At 27.7% G+C, this 20,370-nt stretch overlaps 2 protein-coding genes across 3 annotated transcripts in view; both read left to right on the top strand.

Moving 5' to 3' along the window:
• Window positions 1–1,142: 1,142 nt before the first annotated feature.
• Window positions 1,143–2,305, top strand: LOC136084396 (uncharacterized). Of its 2 annotated transcripts, none has more exons than XM_065804403.1 (3): window positions 1,143–1,615; window positions 1,932–1,965; window positions 2,099–2,305. In XM_065804403.1, the coding sequence occupies exons 1-2, from the start codon at window positions 1,166–1,168 to the stop codon at window positions 1,941–1,943; spliced, it is 462 nt and encodes a 153-aa protein (XP_065660475.1). In that variant the 5' UTR covers window positions 1,143–1,165; the 3' UTR covers window positions 1,944–1,965; window positions 2,099–2,305. The 2 variants fall into 2 exon arrangements, with proteins under 2 accessions (XP_065660475.1, XP_065660474.1); XM_065804402.1 differs by having other exon boundaries at window positions 2,096–2,305.
• A 10,720-nt stretch (window positions 2,306–13,025) lies between these two features.
• LOC100215321 (signal recognition particle subunit SRP68) overlaps window positions 13,026–20,370 on the top strand; it is a 22,057-nt gene continuing 14,712 nt past the window's right edge. Inside the window, exons 1-4 of the mRNA XM_065804015.1 lie at window positions 13,026–13,390; window positions 15,519–15,585; window positions 15,803–15,916; window positions 16,127–16,322. Coding sequence (XP_065660087.1) covers window positions 13,306–13,390; window positions 15,519–15,585; window positions 15,803–15,916; window positions 16,127–16,322 — 462 coding nt within the window. The 5' untranslated portion in view covers window positions 13,026–13,305. The remainder of the gene's footprint in view (window positions 13,391–15,518; window positions 15,586–15,802; window positions 15,917–16,126; window positions 16,323–20,370) is intronic.

Here is a 20,370-nt window from a genome sequence, read left to right as displayed (position 1 = left end):
ATTTTTCTTCTCGAACTTTCACCAGCAGTTTTTGAATAGAAATGTTGTTTACCGTCATCATCTAAGGTCCAAAAGTTATCAAATATAACTGGCAGAGGAAGGAACAGATTGCTAGGTTGTTTGCTGGGCCAAAAATGACATTAAAGAATTTTTTTTTTCAAGACCATTGAGGTAAAAATTTGGATCAGAGTCTTTATTTGAATCTCCAAATCTTGTTGTTTTTTTTTTTTGTTTTTTTATCTCATTTCATGTTTTATGAACTTTTTTGAAAAGATTTTACAAGCGAATTTGACTATTTTTATCCATTACCTGACATTCTTGCGGCGAACGTGACGTCACATTAACTAACTAAACGACTAGCATTATGATATAGGGGCAAACATTGCGAAAATGGTGAAAGAATGCTGTGTTTTTTATTGTTGAACCAATGTCTAAAGTCATTAAAACTTGAGTTTTTGTATTTTTCCCGATGATCCAAAGAGAAGAAGATTGTGGCTTAATGCTATATATAGAGTTGATTCATCTTGCAAAAACAAACTCTGGTCGCCAAATACAAAACATATCTATGTATGCTCAAAACATTTTGTATCTGGTAAGTTTTGTATTTAAATCATCTAAATATTTGAACACAAATTTGTCTTTAACTTATTTTTTTTTTTTTTTAATTTATGTTCTTATTTTTCTTTCAGGAAAAAAAAAGAATTTTGAAAAGCATATTGACAATGTTCCATCAGTGAATATGTTAGGTGCTAAAAAAAATATAGTGGAATCATCCCAACGACATAACCGATTGTTGTCACGAAATGAAAGGAGAATAAATAGGTTGAACAATTCTCTTGGTACATAGTTTATCTTGTTGTTTAAAATGTTTTTGTAAAAACTGTTTATGTAACAGTTGCAATTTATTTTTGTTATGCATTAAAACTAAGCATTTATAAATTATGCGTTTGTTGCTCTTTTTTTTAGATAAAATAATGTTAAATATCTCGTAGAGCACAAATTTTATTAATATGAAATATCAAATTTATTTGTACAACTTTTGCTTGCTAATAAAATAGTTGAATCAGACCATATTTTTTTTAAATGCCTGTGTTTGTATTTACTATATACCTGAAACATACAAATATTTTTTTTAGAATATCGTTTACAAAAAAATCTCAAGTTAATGAAGTCTGAACAAATAAATATTGACAATGCATTGACTGGAGTGGAGAATGTTAGTGTCTTGAACAAACAAGAAACAACAACTGAATTTAGTGAAGGCATTGGCTTTAATTTGATTAGCAAAGAAATTGGTTTTAATTTGATAACAGATTCACCAAAGCAGAGTGCACAAATAAATTCAACAACAACAATTGAGAATCCAGAAAGAGATGCAATATATGTAGAAATGAATAATTTATGTGAAGAAACATATTATCTTCGTTTAGAAGTATCAGATTTGAAATTAAAGACAAATTCTCTATTTAGTTATGCAAACATTAACATGTATAAAGAAAAGTGTGTAACATTAACAGGTTTAGAGTTTGATGTTTTGGAAAAACTTTTACTATATTTGATTGCAAAAGTTAGCGATGGGAGAAATTCAAAGGAAGAAATTTATAATCAAATCATGGTATGTATAATTAAATTATAAATACTATAATTACAACTTTGAAAATATTGCTTTTACATGCAACATTGCAAAACAAACAGCCATAAATTATTTTTGGAAGTGGATAGATATGTATTTAAAGTTAAATTGCTTAATCAAAATGCAAAAACGAGATCACTTGTTTGGCACTATTCCTGCAGTTTTCAAAGCAAAGTTCCCAAGTGTAACATCAATGATTTTTAGATTTGATTATCACTACATCTAATCATTCACTAAAAGCCAAGAATCATGTTTTAAACTAAAACATATATTTGTTGTTGCATTTTTTTATCTTTAGGGTTGTTCTTAGGTCACAAAAACAATCTCACAAAGTAAGTTTCTTCTTTGTTATTTATTCGGTCACATTTTAAATTACTTTTTTTTTTTTTCACTTTAACATAATATATAAGAAATTGATGTGTAAATAATGTTTTCAACATTAAATGGTTCCATTTTCTTTAGTAGAGTTTCTGCTGTTATCACTGGTTTTAGAGAGTACCTTCATGAACGAAGTTAAAAAGTCCTTAATGTTAAGCATTTTCTAAAAGCCAAGACGAAATATCGTTAATCCTCATAGCATTTACTATAAACTTTATAAATATTGTTACAATGTTATAATTCAAATTGTTATAATTAGTAATTTTGATCATTTCATTATTATACTGTGAAAAATATTTTTTATTTATAACATTTATAACACATATATTAAAAATATGCAGAATAGATATTACACTGTGTACAATTTAAAGCAAAATGTATAGTTTTTAAATATTATTAAAAATCAGTATGTAGTATTTTTGTTTTATTTATTGACTAGTCTGTAAACTGTGCAATAATTTCAAAACGATGAATTAATTGAACTCCATGATTCCTTTATACATATTTGCACAGATTAATTGTAATTTAACGCTAACTTTCGTTCTAAAAAATCAAGAAAAATCTCTTCAGCCTGTAAAATAGATTGTTCTAATCCCAACAAACTTAAAAAAGAAATTTATATTATAATTTCTTTTTTACATATTTAGTTACATATTATAATCAGTATTAAAATATAAAGTAATTGTTGCGTTTGAAGTTGTTGTCATTAAGCAAATAAACAGTCATCGCCTACTCCTTTCGGACTTTCAAGTGCAATCCATGTGTAATTTATGTATCACTTATTGACATAGGTATTTTATATTATTTATAATGAGTATTTATAATATAGTAACTTGATCAAAAGTACGTAAGACAAGTAATTTGATCTATTCCCTCAGACCGGTTGCGTGGACACTGAGGCAATTACAGTAAGTACTTGAAGTACACATTTATGACTACGGAAAAAAAAACTTTCTTTCTTTTAATTACTATGAAAGTAATTAACATCTTTCAAAGGGATCGCAGTTAAACAGACGACTTAAAGGTTAAAAAAAGGCTGCATATTAAACACACTATTAATGTGTTTAAAAAAACTATTAATGTGTTTAAGTAAACGCACTGTTACTGTATTAGTGTGTTTACTTAATTAAGTAAACACACTAATAGCATTAGCGTGTTTAAAATGTAACCTAATATAAAATTTCCTTTAATAAACTTTATTAGTTGTATAAAAAGCTTATCTATTAAATCTAACTTATTTTGATAACGTTCAGTAGCCTCTTTTGATAGTTTTTCTTGATAATCATAAGACATTTTCAAAGCGTTTAAGTAGTGATGTACTGAAATCAACGCGTTTGTTTGCCCCCATATCATAATGGTAGATACTTTTATTTTTTAATTACGCAACGATCACGTGGTTTTTTCGCCGCAAGAATACAGTCAACAATGATGTTTGACACTGATTTTGCCACATTTCAAAAAAAAAATGGCTCCGTAATAATTTGCCGCACAACCAATTTCCTTTGGACCATCATTTGTCATATTAGCTTGAGACAATCATTAACAATTGCTACACCAGCATTTCCCTTTGGACAAATATGTGCAATAGCCTATTTAAGAAATCATCAATATATATATATAAATATATATATATATATATATATATATATATATATATATATATATATATATATATATATATATATATATATATATATATACATATATATATATACGAAAATAAATTTTTAAACATATATCAACACGAATTTCTTTCCTTTAATTACAATAAATAAAAACATTACATTTCCTAGCGTTAACTTCATGAAAGTTGACGCTAGGAAATTTTTTTTAGAATATTATTTTCTGTTGCATAAATATATTCACGCAAAACCAATGTTAGAAACCTACTAATGTAGACTATATTTAGATATAATGGTAAACACAAGTGCTGATTTTTCTCGTTATTTTAATTTTAGATAGATGGTCATCTAAAGATTATTTATGCTTGCCAATCAAACATTTTTAGACATCAAACAAATATTTGAATAAACTCTGTACAGTACAATATTTGAATAAACTCTGTATCAATTCATTTGCTAGGATTAACATCAACCTTTGTGTCCATTGGTGCACCTTTTAATATTTAGTTGAAAAAGTGTACACAAAAAAATACTGAAAACTGTAAAATAAATTTTCCAAGTTTTTATAGCTTCTGATGTACGAATAAATTTGAAGAATTTAAGTAAAACTATTTTATACAGTGTCAGATTCACACCGTTCTCAGTTTTCAAGTATTTTAATGTCAGTTTTAACTGCATATGGATAAGCAAATTACCAACAAATTAGTAATTTTATTTTTTTTTTACATAAAGTCCATAATGCAAAGAAGCTATTTGCCTAATATATATATATATATATATATATATATATATATATATATATATATATATATATATATATATATATATATATATATATATATATATATATATATATATATATATATTGAAATTTCGTCTTTATTTTTTTATTAATGTGCAGTTATGTTGTTCATTATTGACTTTTTTGTACCGGTAAAAAAAACATAAATCAAATTAAATAAGTCATAAATAATAACTATCTTGTTATCATTTACTTTATTTACTTTTTTTTCAAAAGATATTTAGATGCTCCGAGAATTCCTTTAACACAGATAACCACTTCCACTTCCTGGTTAAATGCTACTCCACACCGCGTAACAGCATTTAACCAGGAAGTTAGCACCTTCTTTCTTACCAACAATGCGTATATGGTCAGAACCAGCTTTGAACTCCGGACCTTCAGTTCAGAAGCCAGAATTCGAATCACTGCACCACGGCTGCCAGTTATATATATATATATATATATATATATATATATATATATATATATATATATATATATATATATATATATATAAATTAGTAAAAACACTTATTTAATTTTTTCTTTCTTCTACACAGTGTTTCATCAGGAAGAACTCTTGCATAAGGTGTACCAAAAACAACATTTTTGAAAAACATATGCTGCTACCCCTTTAATGTGTTTTATATGATAAAAAACACTGGTTTAAAAAAATTTTTGAATTAAAAATATTTTTGGCGTCCCCCAAAGAACTTTGAAAGTTCTTTAAAAGTGTGTTGGGTCTCAAATGAAGCAAAATCATATAAAAATTGAAAACTGTATTATATAGGAACAAATATGTTAGACTTAACAGCATTAAAAATGAAGTTTACTTACTAAAAAAGAAAAAAGTGCATCTTAATAATTTTTTTTTACAATATTTTTTTAATGGAGTTTTTTATAATATAATTATCATTTTTGAAATTTTTATATGATTACGTTTCATTTGAGATAAAACCTTTAGTGTCTGCTTGAAAAAATACATGCAAGTGTTTTGTTATATTTTTCAAAATAAGCAGGTTTTGCATTATGTCCGGGGAAAGAATTTATTCATGTTTCAAATATGGTAACATCAGACAATTTGTAAACTCCAAGTTTAAATAATGGTCATATTTGTGCCTTTCGAGAATGTTTAGCAAAAATACCAAAAAGTTCGCCGAACCTACACCAAATGTGAAAACGATGGCGTTATAAAACTATATTTTTAATCTATTCTGATAAATTTAAATTTATTGATTAGTGTTCTAAAGTTATGACCATATAACTTTCAAACACTAAAGAAATTAAATAAAACTTAAAACTTGTAGATGAATTTAACTTTAGTGAAAGATAGTAAAAAAAAAATTTATCCACTCATTGCCCTCATATTCAAGGTAGGTGCAGAGAACATTTTGGGTTCCCAGACTTCAATCACAACAAATTTTTATTTTTACATAAGTATGAACATACCTCAATTTGGAGTTTTTACAATGTCTAGAAGTGAAAATTAATTCAAATTTTAAAAAAAAATTATCAATTAAAACTTTAAATGCGAGTTAACTAATTAAATAAAATGATAGTTTCTAATCGCAAGTATATTGGTATGTATGCGTATTGCAAACATGTCGGTATGTATGCGCATCGCAAATATATCGGTATGTATGCGTGCCGTAAGTATATGGGTATGTAAGCGTATCACAAGTATATCGGTTTGTATGCTTATTTCAGGTCTCTCGGTATGTATGCGTATGTCTTTGGGTAGAAAATAAATGTGTTAAGGTAGTACATACCCATAAAAAAAAAAATTCGGAATAAGATAATATACAACAATTTTCTAACTTGTTTTTATTCAAAATATAGCGTTTTTAAAAGAGTTTTATTTAAAGTTGTTAATCAAGCCTTTTTGCCTCGATTATTACTGGAAAAAAATGTTATTTTGATGGCATTTTGTAAACAAAATATCAAAAAAACTAAAACAGTTAAAGACTTGAAACTTTCACCAGTTCTTCATTTAATTGTAACGCAGGAGTTGAACCAAAACCAAGTTAAATTTTTAATTGTTGTATGTACTTTAAGAGAGATTCCTCGTTATTTCGACACGAGGTAAGATAGATACCGATAAACACTAGATTTTGACAATTTATTTGCATTTAATCTGGTAGTTTTTTGCACAAATCTGATTGTTTTTTGCATTTAATCTGGCGGTTTTTTGTATTTAATCTGGTGGTTTTTCTTTATCATGATAAATAGTTTTGCTTTTATTACTTCATTAAATTTAACTTTCTCTTATACAATTTAAGCCCGTTTTCTCTTTAATTTTTTAAAACTCTAAAAAGAATAACGCACGATGACAATACTCAGAAATTAATGTTGAAGTAAGAAATTTGATCATTGATCTTGTAACTAACGAAGGGAAAAGTGTAAAAGAAGTAATGGAACTCGTGCATAAAAGTGAGACTTCAATACAACGCCTGGTCCATCAATATATATCAACAGGTAATATCATTCCTGGTATTAGAGGTGGTTTTTGACAGTCAGGTTATACTGAGGAAATAAGAAATAAGCTACATGAGTTATTAGGAGACAACAAAAACTATAATCTACAGGAAATAAAGGTAGAATTAAGAGTTGATGTCAATGTCTCTACATTATGGCGGTTTATAAAAATTGAATTATACATACAAAATATTATTATTAATAACATTAGTGAAACCCGCAATGCTGCAAAGGTAGGAGAAGAAAGGAAAATATTTGTATCATGGTATTTAAACTTGACATTGCAACAACGTTTCAGAAATATCATTTATATCGATGAATGTGGGTTTAATCTTCATTTGATAAGAAACCACGGATACAGTCTCCGAGGAACGATACCAAATCAACGTGTAGTGTCATAAAGAGGCCGTTACATAACTATGATATTAGCATTAAATTGATTAAACATCTACAGTAAACATCTACTTGATTAAACATCTACAGTAAACATCTACTTGATTAAACAGTCTACAGTAAAGCAATAATTGGCGTTGGGGTGACAGCAAATATCTTTAAAGGATTCTTAAATACACTTCAAAACATTTTTGGAGAGGAAGAAGAGTTAACCTTGGTGATGGATAACGTTAAGTTTCATCATATATTATCAGATTTTTATGATAGTTATCCCTATAAATTTCACTTTTTACCCCAATATTCACCTTTTCTAAATCCTTGTGAAGAGACATTCTCGAAAGTTAAGAATACAACAAGAAGAAAAATAGCTCTGATTGGAATAACGGTTTGTTAGAACGAATGAGGAACGGTTGAGAGCACGTTACTGAATATGATTTTTCAAACTTCGTGAGACACTACGAATCTTTTCTTACGCAATGTGTTAATGGAGATGACATTGATAGAGAATAAAGTCGTAATTTTTAAAAATTTGTTCTTTCGAACTTGTATCTTTTAATTATATCATTTCATTTTAGGAATGTACCGGGATTCCGTTCCGGCCGGAATTACAATATTTCAATCCGGAATGCCTAAATTTATTCTTTACTTTATTTATTTAAGGCATTTTACACACAGACTGTGTAAATTAAATCATAAAATCATTGACCTACAGGGCAATGAAGAATTATGGGTAAACCTAGGTATACATATACAATACAACATTTTTAACAAATACAATGTAATTTTAGGTTAAGCTACAGTTTAGCGCTCTAAATTGTAAAAAGAAGTTTAAGTGCGCGTAGTAAGTTTATTGTAAATAAATAAAATGTTATAGAAAAATATTTGAAACCAATTAAAGTTAAAAGCTAATTGTTATTTTTTCTTCTTCATGCTTACTTTTAAAAGCATTAATTTTAAAAACATTTTAAAACACTAATTTTATAGAAAAAAAAAAGGTAAAGTATCAAAAAATGTGGTCTTATGCAGACCAAATCGATAAGAACAGCTTGAAGTGCAAGCAATGTGAGGCGTTTTTGACAGCGAAAGGTGGCAACACAAGCACTATCCGACACCATCTTACTAGAACACATCATATAGATATTGATGGCATAGGCAGTTTGAGCACACCTAACATTTTGTCTTTCTTTACAGCTTTGCGGCCTAAAATGATGAAAGAAAGAGAAGTAGTTTTGGATCAGAAAATAGCAGACTTCATTGCTCGTGATGCACACCCAATAAGTTTAGTTGAAGGTGATGGATTTCTTAACTTGTTGAAATATACAGATCCAGGCTATGTTGTTAAAACTCGTTCGACTACAACAAAGCTGATAAAAAAAAAAGATATAACGATACGGTCAAGTCACTGAAACTGAAATTAGGGGAGGCACAGTTTGTCACTTTTACAATGGACATGTGGACAAGTAATCAAAATATTGCATATATGTGTGTATCTGCGCATTAAGTTAACACGGAATGGGAGCTGGAATTTGCAATCTTGCAGACACGAGAATGTCCTGAACGGCACACTGGAAAAAACATCAGTATTTGTTTGCAGGATGCTGCTGATGAGTGACAAATTCCTGTTCAGAAAATCGCTGCTACAGTCCATGATAACGACTCAAATATAAACCGAGCAATGGACTTTCTTGATGAATGGCCGGATCAGCGTTGTTTTGCTCACATGCTACAGTTAGCCATTGGAGCTGGTCTGAAACTTCCAGCAATTGCAAGTATGATTCGGGCTGCAAGGCAATTGGCTGCACACTTCAAGCGAAGTAATTTAACAATGCAGGAATTGCGGAACAAACAAGCAGCACTGAGATCTAAGGATGATGAAAAAACATTCGAAGTCATCATAGACTGCTCTACTCGATGGAATTCCACGTTGGACATGTTAGAACGATTAGTGAAGCTACGTTGGGTGATTGGAGTTGTGCTGTCTGACCGTAATTTTACAACAAAAAGAAATGCTTCAACTCTACAAATGACAGATAAAAACGGGTTGCTTGCGCAAGCCATTATACCCATTCTGAAACCATTAAAGCAGGTAACAGCTATGTCATCTGGTCAGAAATATCCTTCGTTGTCATTAGTTTATCCACTACTGTTTATTGTTCTAAAAAATGTTCGAGCAATAAAACCAGACTGCACTGCTGCCAATAATTGCAGAAATGTTATTGCTACTGAAATAACAAAGCGATATTATCCAGAAGGATTCAGTGTACTACCTGGACCAAGAGCATCTGTATTAGATCCACGTTATAAGCTTTTTTGAAGTCTTTATTCGAAATGAAACATACTCCACCTTTAGAGCTGAAATGGAAGCTATTGTTATGCCAGTATTAGAAGAAAATTTAGAAGTAGTAGCGGAAGAACCGATGCTAAAGCGAGCATGGGATCATTTAGAACCGGACTTACCGAAGGAGAATGTTTTTAATAAACTAGCATTGCTGTGCACAGCCAACGAAGAGTTTGGACAAATGGATGAATTGGCGTCTTACCTTTCGGAAACGCCATTGACTGTCAGCGGAAATATCTTCGAGTTTTGGCAAAATAACACCAAACGTTACCCAAAGCTTTCTATTTTGGCTCGCAAGTACATGTGCATACCTGCAACTTCGGTGCCAGCAGAATGCGCTTTTTCAACTGCTGGACATGTAGTCAATCAACGGCGTGCATCATTGGCACCTGAAACAATAGACATAACTTTTATAAAAAAACCATTGTTTTTTAACGGGTACCCGGGTACTCGCCCGATCGTTCAACGGGTACCCGGGCAAGCATTTTTGCAATTTTTGACAGCCTTAGTAATAATATTGTAGCGTGGAGGGGATGCCAATGTTGGTGAGGCGCACCGGGAAATTGTCCGGTGTCCCGGTGGCCAGTCCGCGCCTGCCCATACAGTATGCCAAGATTATAACTAACATATAACTGATTTAATTTTTTTATTAAAAATGTAAGTTGGTGTTTATACAAGTAATGGTCTTTTAATTATCATGTACTAAAAATAAACTAGAATAAAGCAAACTATTCCAAAATTTATGATTAGAAAAACTAGAAATACTAAAATGCTATGCTAAAAAAAAGCAAAAAAATACTAAAAAAAACCCCAAATAAACGCCAACAAAAAAACACGTTTTTTTGACTCAAAAAAACGTGTTTTTTTGTTGGGAAAAAAAAAACGCCAAAGGAAAAAAACACGTTATTTTGCAACTCTTCAAAAGGTACACTATTACGTCCCTTAATTATTATTATTATTTTATTAAACACCCTCTGTAAATGTGTTTACAAGGTAAAAATGCATAAAAATAGTTTAAGATATATAAAGAGAGAATAAAGTATATCACTTGGGAATGTTTTCTTCAAGAGTATTTTTAAAAATTGTTCGCTGTTGCTTTGCATTCCAACATTGAATTGCTTGTACTAAAATTTGATAAGTATCTTCAGGAATTATGTTTTCTGAAATATTAATTTTCACTTTCTTTTTATCCTGAATTAATTTTTTCATATTTATCATATGGATCTTACATAATTCCTTTATATCATCTAAAAATGAATATTTTAATGAACAATAGTTAAGCTGAGAATTGATGATTTCAAAAGTTACTTTATTATTTAATAGACGGATAAATAGGTTTCTTTTATTTTGTTGTATGTAAGTCGATATCTCCCGAACTTTAAATAGAGAGTTTATATAGTTTTTGCTATACTTAGAGACATTAAAAAATGACTTAACTGCATTTCTTCCAAGTTTATTAAGCCTTTGCATTGTTGACTCTCTATTTTCACAGAGTTCCAGACCATGCGTTAGGGTCGGAACTGCTAAAGATGTATATAACTGAATAATTGAAGATGGATGTACAAACCGGATACCAGATTGAATCAGAGTTTGCACTATATTTTGGAAATTTGATACCCTATTGTTAATATTTGTTCTATAGAGTGAGGTAAAAATAGATTTTTGTGTATCCCAAATAAAGCCTAGATGATTAAGTTTTTCATTTGGCATTATTTGATGGTCGTCTAGGGTTATCTTGCAATTAGTTAATTGTCTTTTTCCCGAAAGCAACAATTCCGTTTTGACAGCATTGAGCTTTATGCCGTTTAAGTTATTGTAAATATTACACGTTGTAATTAGCCTTTCAAGACCAGATAGAGTAGAGCTAAAAAGAATGATGTCGTCAGCATAAGCAACAACGCCTGTGAAGTTTCCATGTATAGAAGTACCCACAACGTTATCATTTTTTATAGTTTCGAGTAACTTTTCGGTGTATATGTTATATAGGTAGGGAGACAGAATGGATCCTTGTCTCACTCCTTGCTTAAGAGCAAATGAAACTGATTTGGAACCTAGGTAAGAGACAGTTGCACTACTTTTGTGGTATAAAGAAGATATAGTGTTAACTATTTGGAGAGGTAAGTTTTTATCAAAGTAAAGTTTATCAAAGAGAATGTCCCAGTTGCAGCTGTCAAAAGCTTTTTCAGCATCTAAAGAACATAAATAAATAGGCGAATTATTGTTGTTGTAATGCTTAATTGTTTCGCTTATAGCAAATTCAGCAAGCAAGGTCGAACTCTTAGTATTGAAACCAAATTGAAGGGGATGTGTTTCTTTTATCTCAGGACTGATGAGTAAAATTAGGTATTCTAAAAGTTTCGTAAATATTGGAATAATACTGATACCTCGGTAGTTATTTGGGTCGGTAAGTGATTTTTTATACGATTTGACTAGCGGTATAATAGTTGAAGTTGACATAGACGTAGGGGTCCATCCATGAATAATTGAAAAGTGAAAAAATTTTCTTATCCATTGCGTTAGTGCATCACACTGGTCATATTTTAAATGTTCTGCAGATATATTGAAATGATCTTGGCATTTATTTAATTTTAGGCAAGAAATAGCGTTTTTTATATTTTCATCAGTAATAGCTATTTCATCAGGATTTTCACAAGGTGGAACTTGAATATAAATAGAACTATGATTTAACCTTTCAGTGTTTAATCGTTTTTCAAATATAGTAGCAAATTCTGCGGTAATCGATTCTTTATCCTTTTTATTGTTTATAGCAAAAAGTTTTGGATTTGAATTCTTTTTTATACACTTAAAAACATTCCAAAAAATTTTTTCAATTTTTATGTATTGTTGATATAGTTTATTGTTTTGGACTGCTTTGACAGCTTTGCGGAAATTCTTTCGAGCAAAGAGGCATCGATTAAAGATAGAAGAGGTGGAGTCTTTTACGAATCCCGTTTCCCTCCATTTTTGAAAATAATTTGAAAGAATTTTTTTACTTCGAGTTAACTCGGGAGTCCACCAGGATTTTGAGTAATCATATCGTTTTTTTGACTTTAAGTGTTCTCTAAGAGCCAATGCTCCACTGTTAGCAATAGTAGTATAGATTTGGTCAAGTTCATTTTCGAAATTACCAATAAGGTTAAGATTATTAAAACTTGTATTTAAGTGATCCTTATATAAGTTTATAAAGTCTAGATTATTCCAGAGATATCTTGGAATGCTAAAATCCTCTGTTATTTTATTTATATTTTCTTGATAATATTGACCTTTAAGTCCAATTGAAATCGATAGCGGTAAGTGATCACTTACATTTTGAAAAGAAGGAGGAATAACGATACATTTATATATTAGAAGAGATGTATGCTTTGAAATAGCTATGTGATCAATATACGATGAGTTTGGTAATGTAAGATGACGATAAGTAATTGCAGGACCAGACCCTTTAGTTACATCGACTAATTCTAATTCGTTTGATTCAATAAATTCAGATAAAATCAAAGAATAATTATTTCTCTTAGAGCTAGTTCTTTCTAATAGATCGTATATTAAGACATTTTATCACGTGGTTTATTTATAACATTCGGCTGCAAAATATTTAACGTGTTTATACAAAATGGTTGTTTTTTTTTATTCCAATTCATCTGTGCAAATATAGCTTTTTTCTGATTTATCAATTACTCTTTATAAAATGGAGGTGGATATGGAGGTGGATGATATCCGAAAAGATGATGTTTTAAATAAAGAAGAAGCATCAGTACAATACGCAGTCGAAAGTATCTTCTCTTAAAAATACTTCTTCAAATTTTGCATTTTATGTTTACCTTGCAACAACAATATATTTACCAGAAATTTAGATAAAATGCATAGGTTTCGTTTGTGTAAATAAAAATTGTAAAAAAATCTATAAACATGATGGTTTGCTCTATTATAGCAAAGCTAAATCGTGGAGAGCGATAATAATTATTAGGCTATAATTACTTCTCATTTTAACCAGCATAGTTATTCAAGACTATATTATTATACTTTAGTCTATACTGCTAAATATTACGCTAGTATTGTATTATTGGTTGTTTATAATAATTCAAAAGTGTATACTTTTGGTGAATATTTTATTTCTCTATCTAAAAATAAATTTTATTTAAAAATTTTTTTTTTATAAAAACAAAATTTAAGGATAGCACCATTTTTATTTATTTTTTTAATTTGCTGCTAATCTTTATAGTTTTAAGCCTTGTGATCTTTAAAGTTTACAAGTTTAATTGAGGTGGTTTTACCTAATTAAATTTTTTAAATAATATTCAATTACTTAATTGGTACCTCTATGGTTTTCTGTGTATCTAGAATCAATGTACAGAGAAGTAAATATTATATTTACTCACTGTACATTGAAATATTTTAAACTTCAACATCAAATTAGAGGCTCTCAAATTTTCAAGTCAATGTTTCTATACGATTCTTAATCAGCATAAAATTCTCTATTGAAATCAGTCATTAAATGATAGGGGTAGGAAACTGAAACAGTGCCTTGATAACTTTATAATTATATAAAGGTATCAACACACACACACACACACACACTCCTAGTCGGCGCTTACAGGGACGTTTTTTTGTTCCCGTTTTTTCCTTTTTCTATACTAATTTTATAAATATAATTATTTTTTAATTTTTATCATATTTTTATTTTTTTTATGCATATTTAAATTTATTTTTATTTTAAAAATATGTTTTTTATATTTATTTTTGTTATTTTTATGTATTTATTATATATTACATTTCATTTTTATTTTCATCTATTTAAAAAAACGAATAATTACAGTAATATAACCATATTTAAACCTTGCTGTAACCCTAAACCTGACCTTGATGTTGACCCAAATCTAACCCTCGGTCGATGTAGCAGCATTCCGCTGCGAGTCAGGCTATTTGATAGTTGATGTATATACTTTTCGCTCTATATAAAAGTTTACATTCAGAGGTGTACACTTGTGGTCACTTGAAGGTACAAGGCAATCGAATTTTGTCTAGAAGCAGTTTAAACGTTTTTAGAGATAACGCTGATACAATGTGAATAATTGCTTTTTTGCACGCTGCATTTGCTTTGTTTCCTGAAATGTGAAATTTGTTTCGTGAAATATTTGTAAATTATTTCATTATATTTGTCAATACTTTGTTGTAAAAAAATATTTGAATAAAAAAGCTAATGACATATATATCGGCATGTGTTTTATCTGAATTAGCTAAGGAAAATGACTAGAATATGCAAGAACTCACATATTCTAGAAATTTTTTTATAAAAAAACAATGGGCAACTCAAAATGTGGGAAGGCCACCAATATTAATAACTGGTCACTTTCAGTTGTCTTTCCGGCATAACTTGAATAAACTTTTTTTAAAATGATAGTTTGCTTACCCAAACCAAACCCTCAGTTGATGTAGCGGCACTTTCTTGTAGCAGCAGGCTATAAGATTGTCGATGTAGCAACACTTTGCACATGTTTTACAGTAAAAAAAAGCAATACTCCTCACATGTCTTACCTATTTGTCAATCAATGTAGCAACACTCCTCCCATGTTTAAAAATATTATTAAACAATAAAAAACAAAAATCAAAAACACTATTAATTTAAAAAATTTTCTAGTCATTGTAGTTTTTTTAAAAACAATAAAAGTTTATGTAGTTTGGATTATTTTAATTGTTTTCCAACTACAAACTTTGTAAGCAAATTATATAATATGTTATATATATTATAATAATATAAGAGTAATATAGAAATAATTTTTTTTTGTATGAATTTAAAATAAGAAGTTTAAGCTTAAACTAAAGACTACTTGCTACTTTTTTTCTTTTTCTTTTTTCAAATTTTTTTCTTTCAAATTTTTTGCTTAACTAGTTTCTTCTTAGTTCTACCGTTTATTAAAGATGCCCAGCAAAGTCATGGAATGCGACATGGAGACTATCAAAGATACAGGTGCAATTATCTTGATAAAATTTTTAATAAATGGTATTAAGATTTAATTATAAAACATTGTTTTTGAAATTTTTTATTTAGTTGTAATAAAATAGGATTGACCTTTCAACCATATTTTTTATATTTCAAACATATCAATACTTTATACCTTATATTACAAACATGATGACCTTTCAACCTCATCATATTTTTAAATCTTGAATTTATTTTATACTAGACAATACTGTTCAAGAAAGTTAAAAAGAATTAGAAGTTCGTTAGATTTCAAATCTGGTACAAGACATGGGTACAAAGGAAAACAAATAACAGAGGATGTGATCACAGACTCAAGGTTAATGGTGTTTAAAGTGTCATAGTATTAAAGTTATTTTTAGTATTTATATTTCAGTTAAATTAATTATATAATTGATTAAATTTATTTTAATTTCTAAAAGATTCTTTAGTTTTGATTTATTATTAATTTAAATTATTTATTTTTCCAAATTACAAATTTCACAAATTTTTTGTTTTTTCAAGTATCCGCTAAAACTTTTTATTGTAGATACTTTCATATTCTTCTTGTTGAAGCAGAGAGGTGCTGGAGCTATGCAATGGAATTAAAACTGTGTGCTAATACAGAGCCGCGAAAGCGATTTCACATGATGCGAAAGCTGACAAAAGCTGCTAAATATGCAGAGGAATTGCATAAAATTTGTGAAATGGAAAAAGTTGAGCCTAGAACAAAATTAGAAGCACAGGTAAGTTTCAAACTTATGAGTGTTAAACTATAAATATATATATATATATATATATATATATATATATATATATATATATATATATATATATATATATATATATATATATATACACACACACACACACATATATCAACCTTCAGAATTAGGGTTGGCATTGGATCGTATATGGCAAAAAATTGCTGACCTCGTTTCAATGTTTTGTGGTTAGACCTTGGTATCAAATTTTTTTTGCAGACCTGATGGTGACCTATAAAATATTGAGGTTGGCAGACATTATATTTCCTAATTCCATTATATATATATATATATATATATATATATATATATATATATATATATATATATATATATATATATATATAGGCTTGGCCAGGGAGGCATGCGATTTCAAGTCTTTATATGACCACACAAGTAATGTTTTGTTTTGATGATTTAACCATGGTTTTTAACAAAAGCGCTGAAAAATTGGTTTTTAATTACGTTTAAAATAAATAACTTTAACACTTTTTCTTTTGTGCGAAGAATTGTTAAGAATCTTTTTTTAAACTTTTAAATGTGCGCGTTTATTAAACAATCGTCAGTTGTAAGTTGTTACTTTATTTAAAAAGGGTTTCGCATAATATTATATTATAAAAACATTAGTAAAGATAAATGATTTAAAGTCATGTTTTAATTTTATTTTTGTTATTTTAGTTTTAGTTAAGTTATTTTTATTTTGTTTTTCATTATTTTTTTTAGGAAGATTTATTTGCGTCTTTTATGATAATTTTCTTTTAAGTTTCTTTATAGTTAAGTTAAGATAATTTTTTTAGCACGTTTTTTAAAATGTATACAAATTTTCAAAACATTAACAGCAGTGGTCAAGTTAAGTAAAATTAAATAGTCTTTTCATGGTCATAGTATGATGTGAAATTGCTAGCCTTCCTGGACAAGCCTGATATGAAAAGGTTTCAAGTACCATGGAGTCTCATCTATCAGTTATATTAGAAGAATATATACATATATATTTTTTGAATTTTAGTAACTTTTAGGGGTTGCTCAATGGTCTTATTTTAGTTTTTTTTTTTTACCCTTTTTTAAAGCCCATTTTCAGCACAATTGAGCTAAATGTCAAAATAGCGCAATTTTTTCTCTTTCCAGAGTTACTTCTCAGTTAAAAGAAAAAAATAAAAATGCATGGTAATTTTATTAATTAAAATATTTTTTTAGAAATCTGTCTAGAAATTTAAAAATACAGTTCAAATACTTTTTCAAGTTTTTGTGTTTGCCATAATTTTTCAAAAACACCAGATCTAACAAAATGTTTTTATATCCTTAATAATTATTTCTTTAAACAATTTTATACTTAACACAATCCTTTGTTTGGTTATCACAATTTATTTATTTTAATTTTTATGTATTTAATGTAGTATTTTTAACAAAATTATAAACAATTTATAGATACTTTGCACAAAATTGAATTAATAAGAAACAAAAAATATGTTTGTGAAAACATATTTTTATAAGAACCTCTTTTTATAAGAATCCTTTTTATAAGAGAAAACGTTTTTAATTTTTTTTCACATATAATGGAGAAATCAATGGAGAGACATATTTTACGTAATGAATTATAGCAGACAATTAAATCTTTAATAAAAATTGCAAACCTATTTAACATTCATTTGAAACTGAATTTTACATTATATGTTTTACTATTTTACATTCCTTCAAAACTAAATTTAAAATTTTGAATCCTTTAATTTGAAGTCTTTTAAAATTAAATTTTTTTTTTATAAAACAATTTGTTTCTTTAACAAAATTCTCAGTTGCTGTTTAATGGTTTATTTTACAACCTAATATTTTCTGAATAAACGTCAGATAAATGATATTAAAAGATAGTTTCCAAGATATTCCAATGCTTTCAACGTTTACATTTGCGGATAAAAATCAATAGTCACTTTTTCAGGCAACTTTATTGCATCAAAGGAATATTTTTAGTTGTCTTTCACTAAATTTGACCCTCTGGTACCATCAGGCAACCACGAGTGTACACCTCTGTATATATATGTATGTGTGTGTGTATATATATGCAGGACTCGAAATAACAAACTTTTTTGTTCCAGATAATTTGTCCAATAAATACTCAAGCTTGACGGACATGTCCAATAAAAATTAAACAAGTGCCATTCCTGACCACACATAAAATATTTTATTTTTACAACTTGACCACGCAATTTATTTTGACAACTCTTGGCGTTTCAAAATCCGCTGAAAATTTGTCTAAAATCTAAAAAAAAGAAAATCTTAAAGAAAAAAAAAAAACTTTAGCACAAAAATCTAAAATTTAAAAAGATATATATTTATATTACGTTTTTTAAATACATAAATTATTATGTAAGTATGTTAAATATCTAAGTTATGTAATTATTAAATACATAATTAATTATACAATAAAAATGTATAATAAAAATACAAATTTATTAAATATATAAATTTTTAAGCTTACTTATTACTTTTTTTAATAAAGTAACAAACTATTATGTTTACAATAAACTCATTTTATTTAAATTATCAAAGAATATTTTATGTATTTACATTTTTATAAATATGTATTTTTTTATAAATTTTTTCAAACTTTTTCTAGGATTAATTTTAGAAACACTTTTAATAGCGAAGTTTTTTAGCGTGAAAACAAACGTTACATAACAATTCAAATTTACTAGTGTAATAAAAAGTACTGGTTTCTTTAAGCATTAAAATAAATAATATGTTAAATTTTTTATAAAATAAATTTAAAAGAGGTTTTAAAAGCTAAAATATTTATTTGAAATTAAAAAACCATCCATAAAACCATCGGACAAAAAATAAAATAAATACTAAATTATTTATTTAAATTAATAACTAGTTACAACTTTTATAATGATAAAAACCCGGCTAAAAAAAATGCTTTGACATCTTTTATAAAAATGAAGTAACTCAAAAAGATGACGTATTTTATTAACATAGCCGTGTGTTCAACTTCAATTTTTGTTTTATATAAAAAATAAAAAGTTCAAAAAATAAAGTTTATATACAATACTGAATTTATTAATAATTTTGAAACAACAGAAATGGTTAGAAAATAAATGCACATTAAATATGGGTTGGACAAAATGACCGATAGATGTTGTTTTTTACCGGACAATGTCCAATGTCTGGTACTTATTTCGAGCCCTGTATGTATATATATTATTTATTAAAAATATTAAATCAAATAATCATCTATCTAGCACAAGCTGAATATCTGCACAATTTATCTACAAATAATTTAGCAGCTCCTCTTATAGTTTATTTTGACACTGTAGATGTTTGTAATAAAGTTATTTCCTCAGAAAGAATTTTAGCTAATTCCAAGTAAAAAGAGATACTTTATCCTACAACACTCCATGTGAAAAAGAAAACTTTTAATAAGCTGAACTTAGAAAAGTAACCTAATGATGAAATTAAATCCAATTTTAAACTTACCAGCCTTTTCAATGTTGTTCGCTCATTGTATTGGTATCCTCTAAAAAACTATTATCGATGGAGTTAAAAACATTCTTTTATAGGCAAACAAAGGCAGCAGATTTCAAAATGATTTACCTAACATAATTAACAGCAACTAACAGTCAGTAAAGCAGTCTCTCTTTTTTTAACTAACAGTCAATAAAACAGTCTCAGTTTTTTTTGGAACACAAATTCCAGGAATAAATAATGATTTTGTGACTTTCTAAGCCTTTTTTTGGACATCCCTGGTGTAAAATATTTTTAAACTTTTTTAAATATAAATTTTTTATATTATTATATTATAAAAATTATATTTATTTTTAAATTTAAACATTTTATTCATAATTAAAATATCCTATATATGATTTATATAAAAAATATATAAAATTTATTATGTACAAAAACCGAATGTTTTGAATAAAAGTTATTTTTTAAACAATTTTTTTCTGTTGAAAATTTTATTGAAAATCAAAAAAGTTAATTTGAAATTTTAAAATTTTTCTTATTTTAAGGTATTAGTCTCATTCATCTTATTTTAAGG

This window comes from Hydra vulgaris, chromosome 08 (genome assembly GCF_038396675.1).
Source record: "Hydra vulgaris chromosome 08, alternate assembly HydraT2T_AEP".
NCBI lineage: Eukaryota > Metazoa > Cnidaria > Hydrozoa > Anthoathecata > Hydridae > Hydra > Hydra vulgaris.
The sequence above is the reverse complement of the archived record's forward strand: the minus strand, read 5'-3'. Positions and strand labels throughout refer to the sequence as shown.

Excerpts from the sequence above, each read along its gene's own strand:
- LOC136084396 (XM_065804403.1), top strand. The coding sequence starts at position 1,166 with ATGAAGTCTGAACAAATAAATATTGACAATGCATTGACTGGAGTGGAG.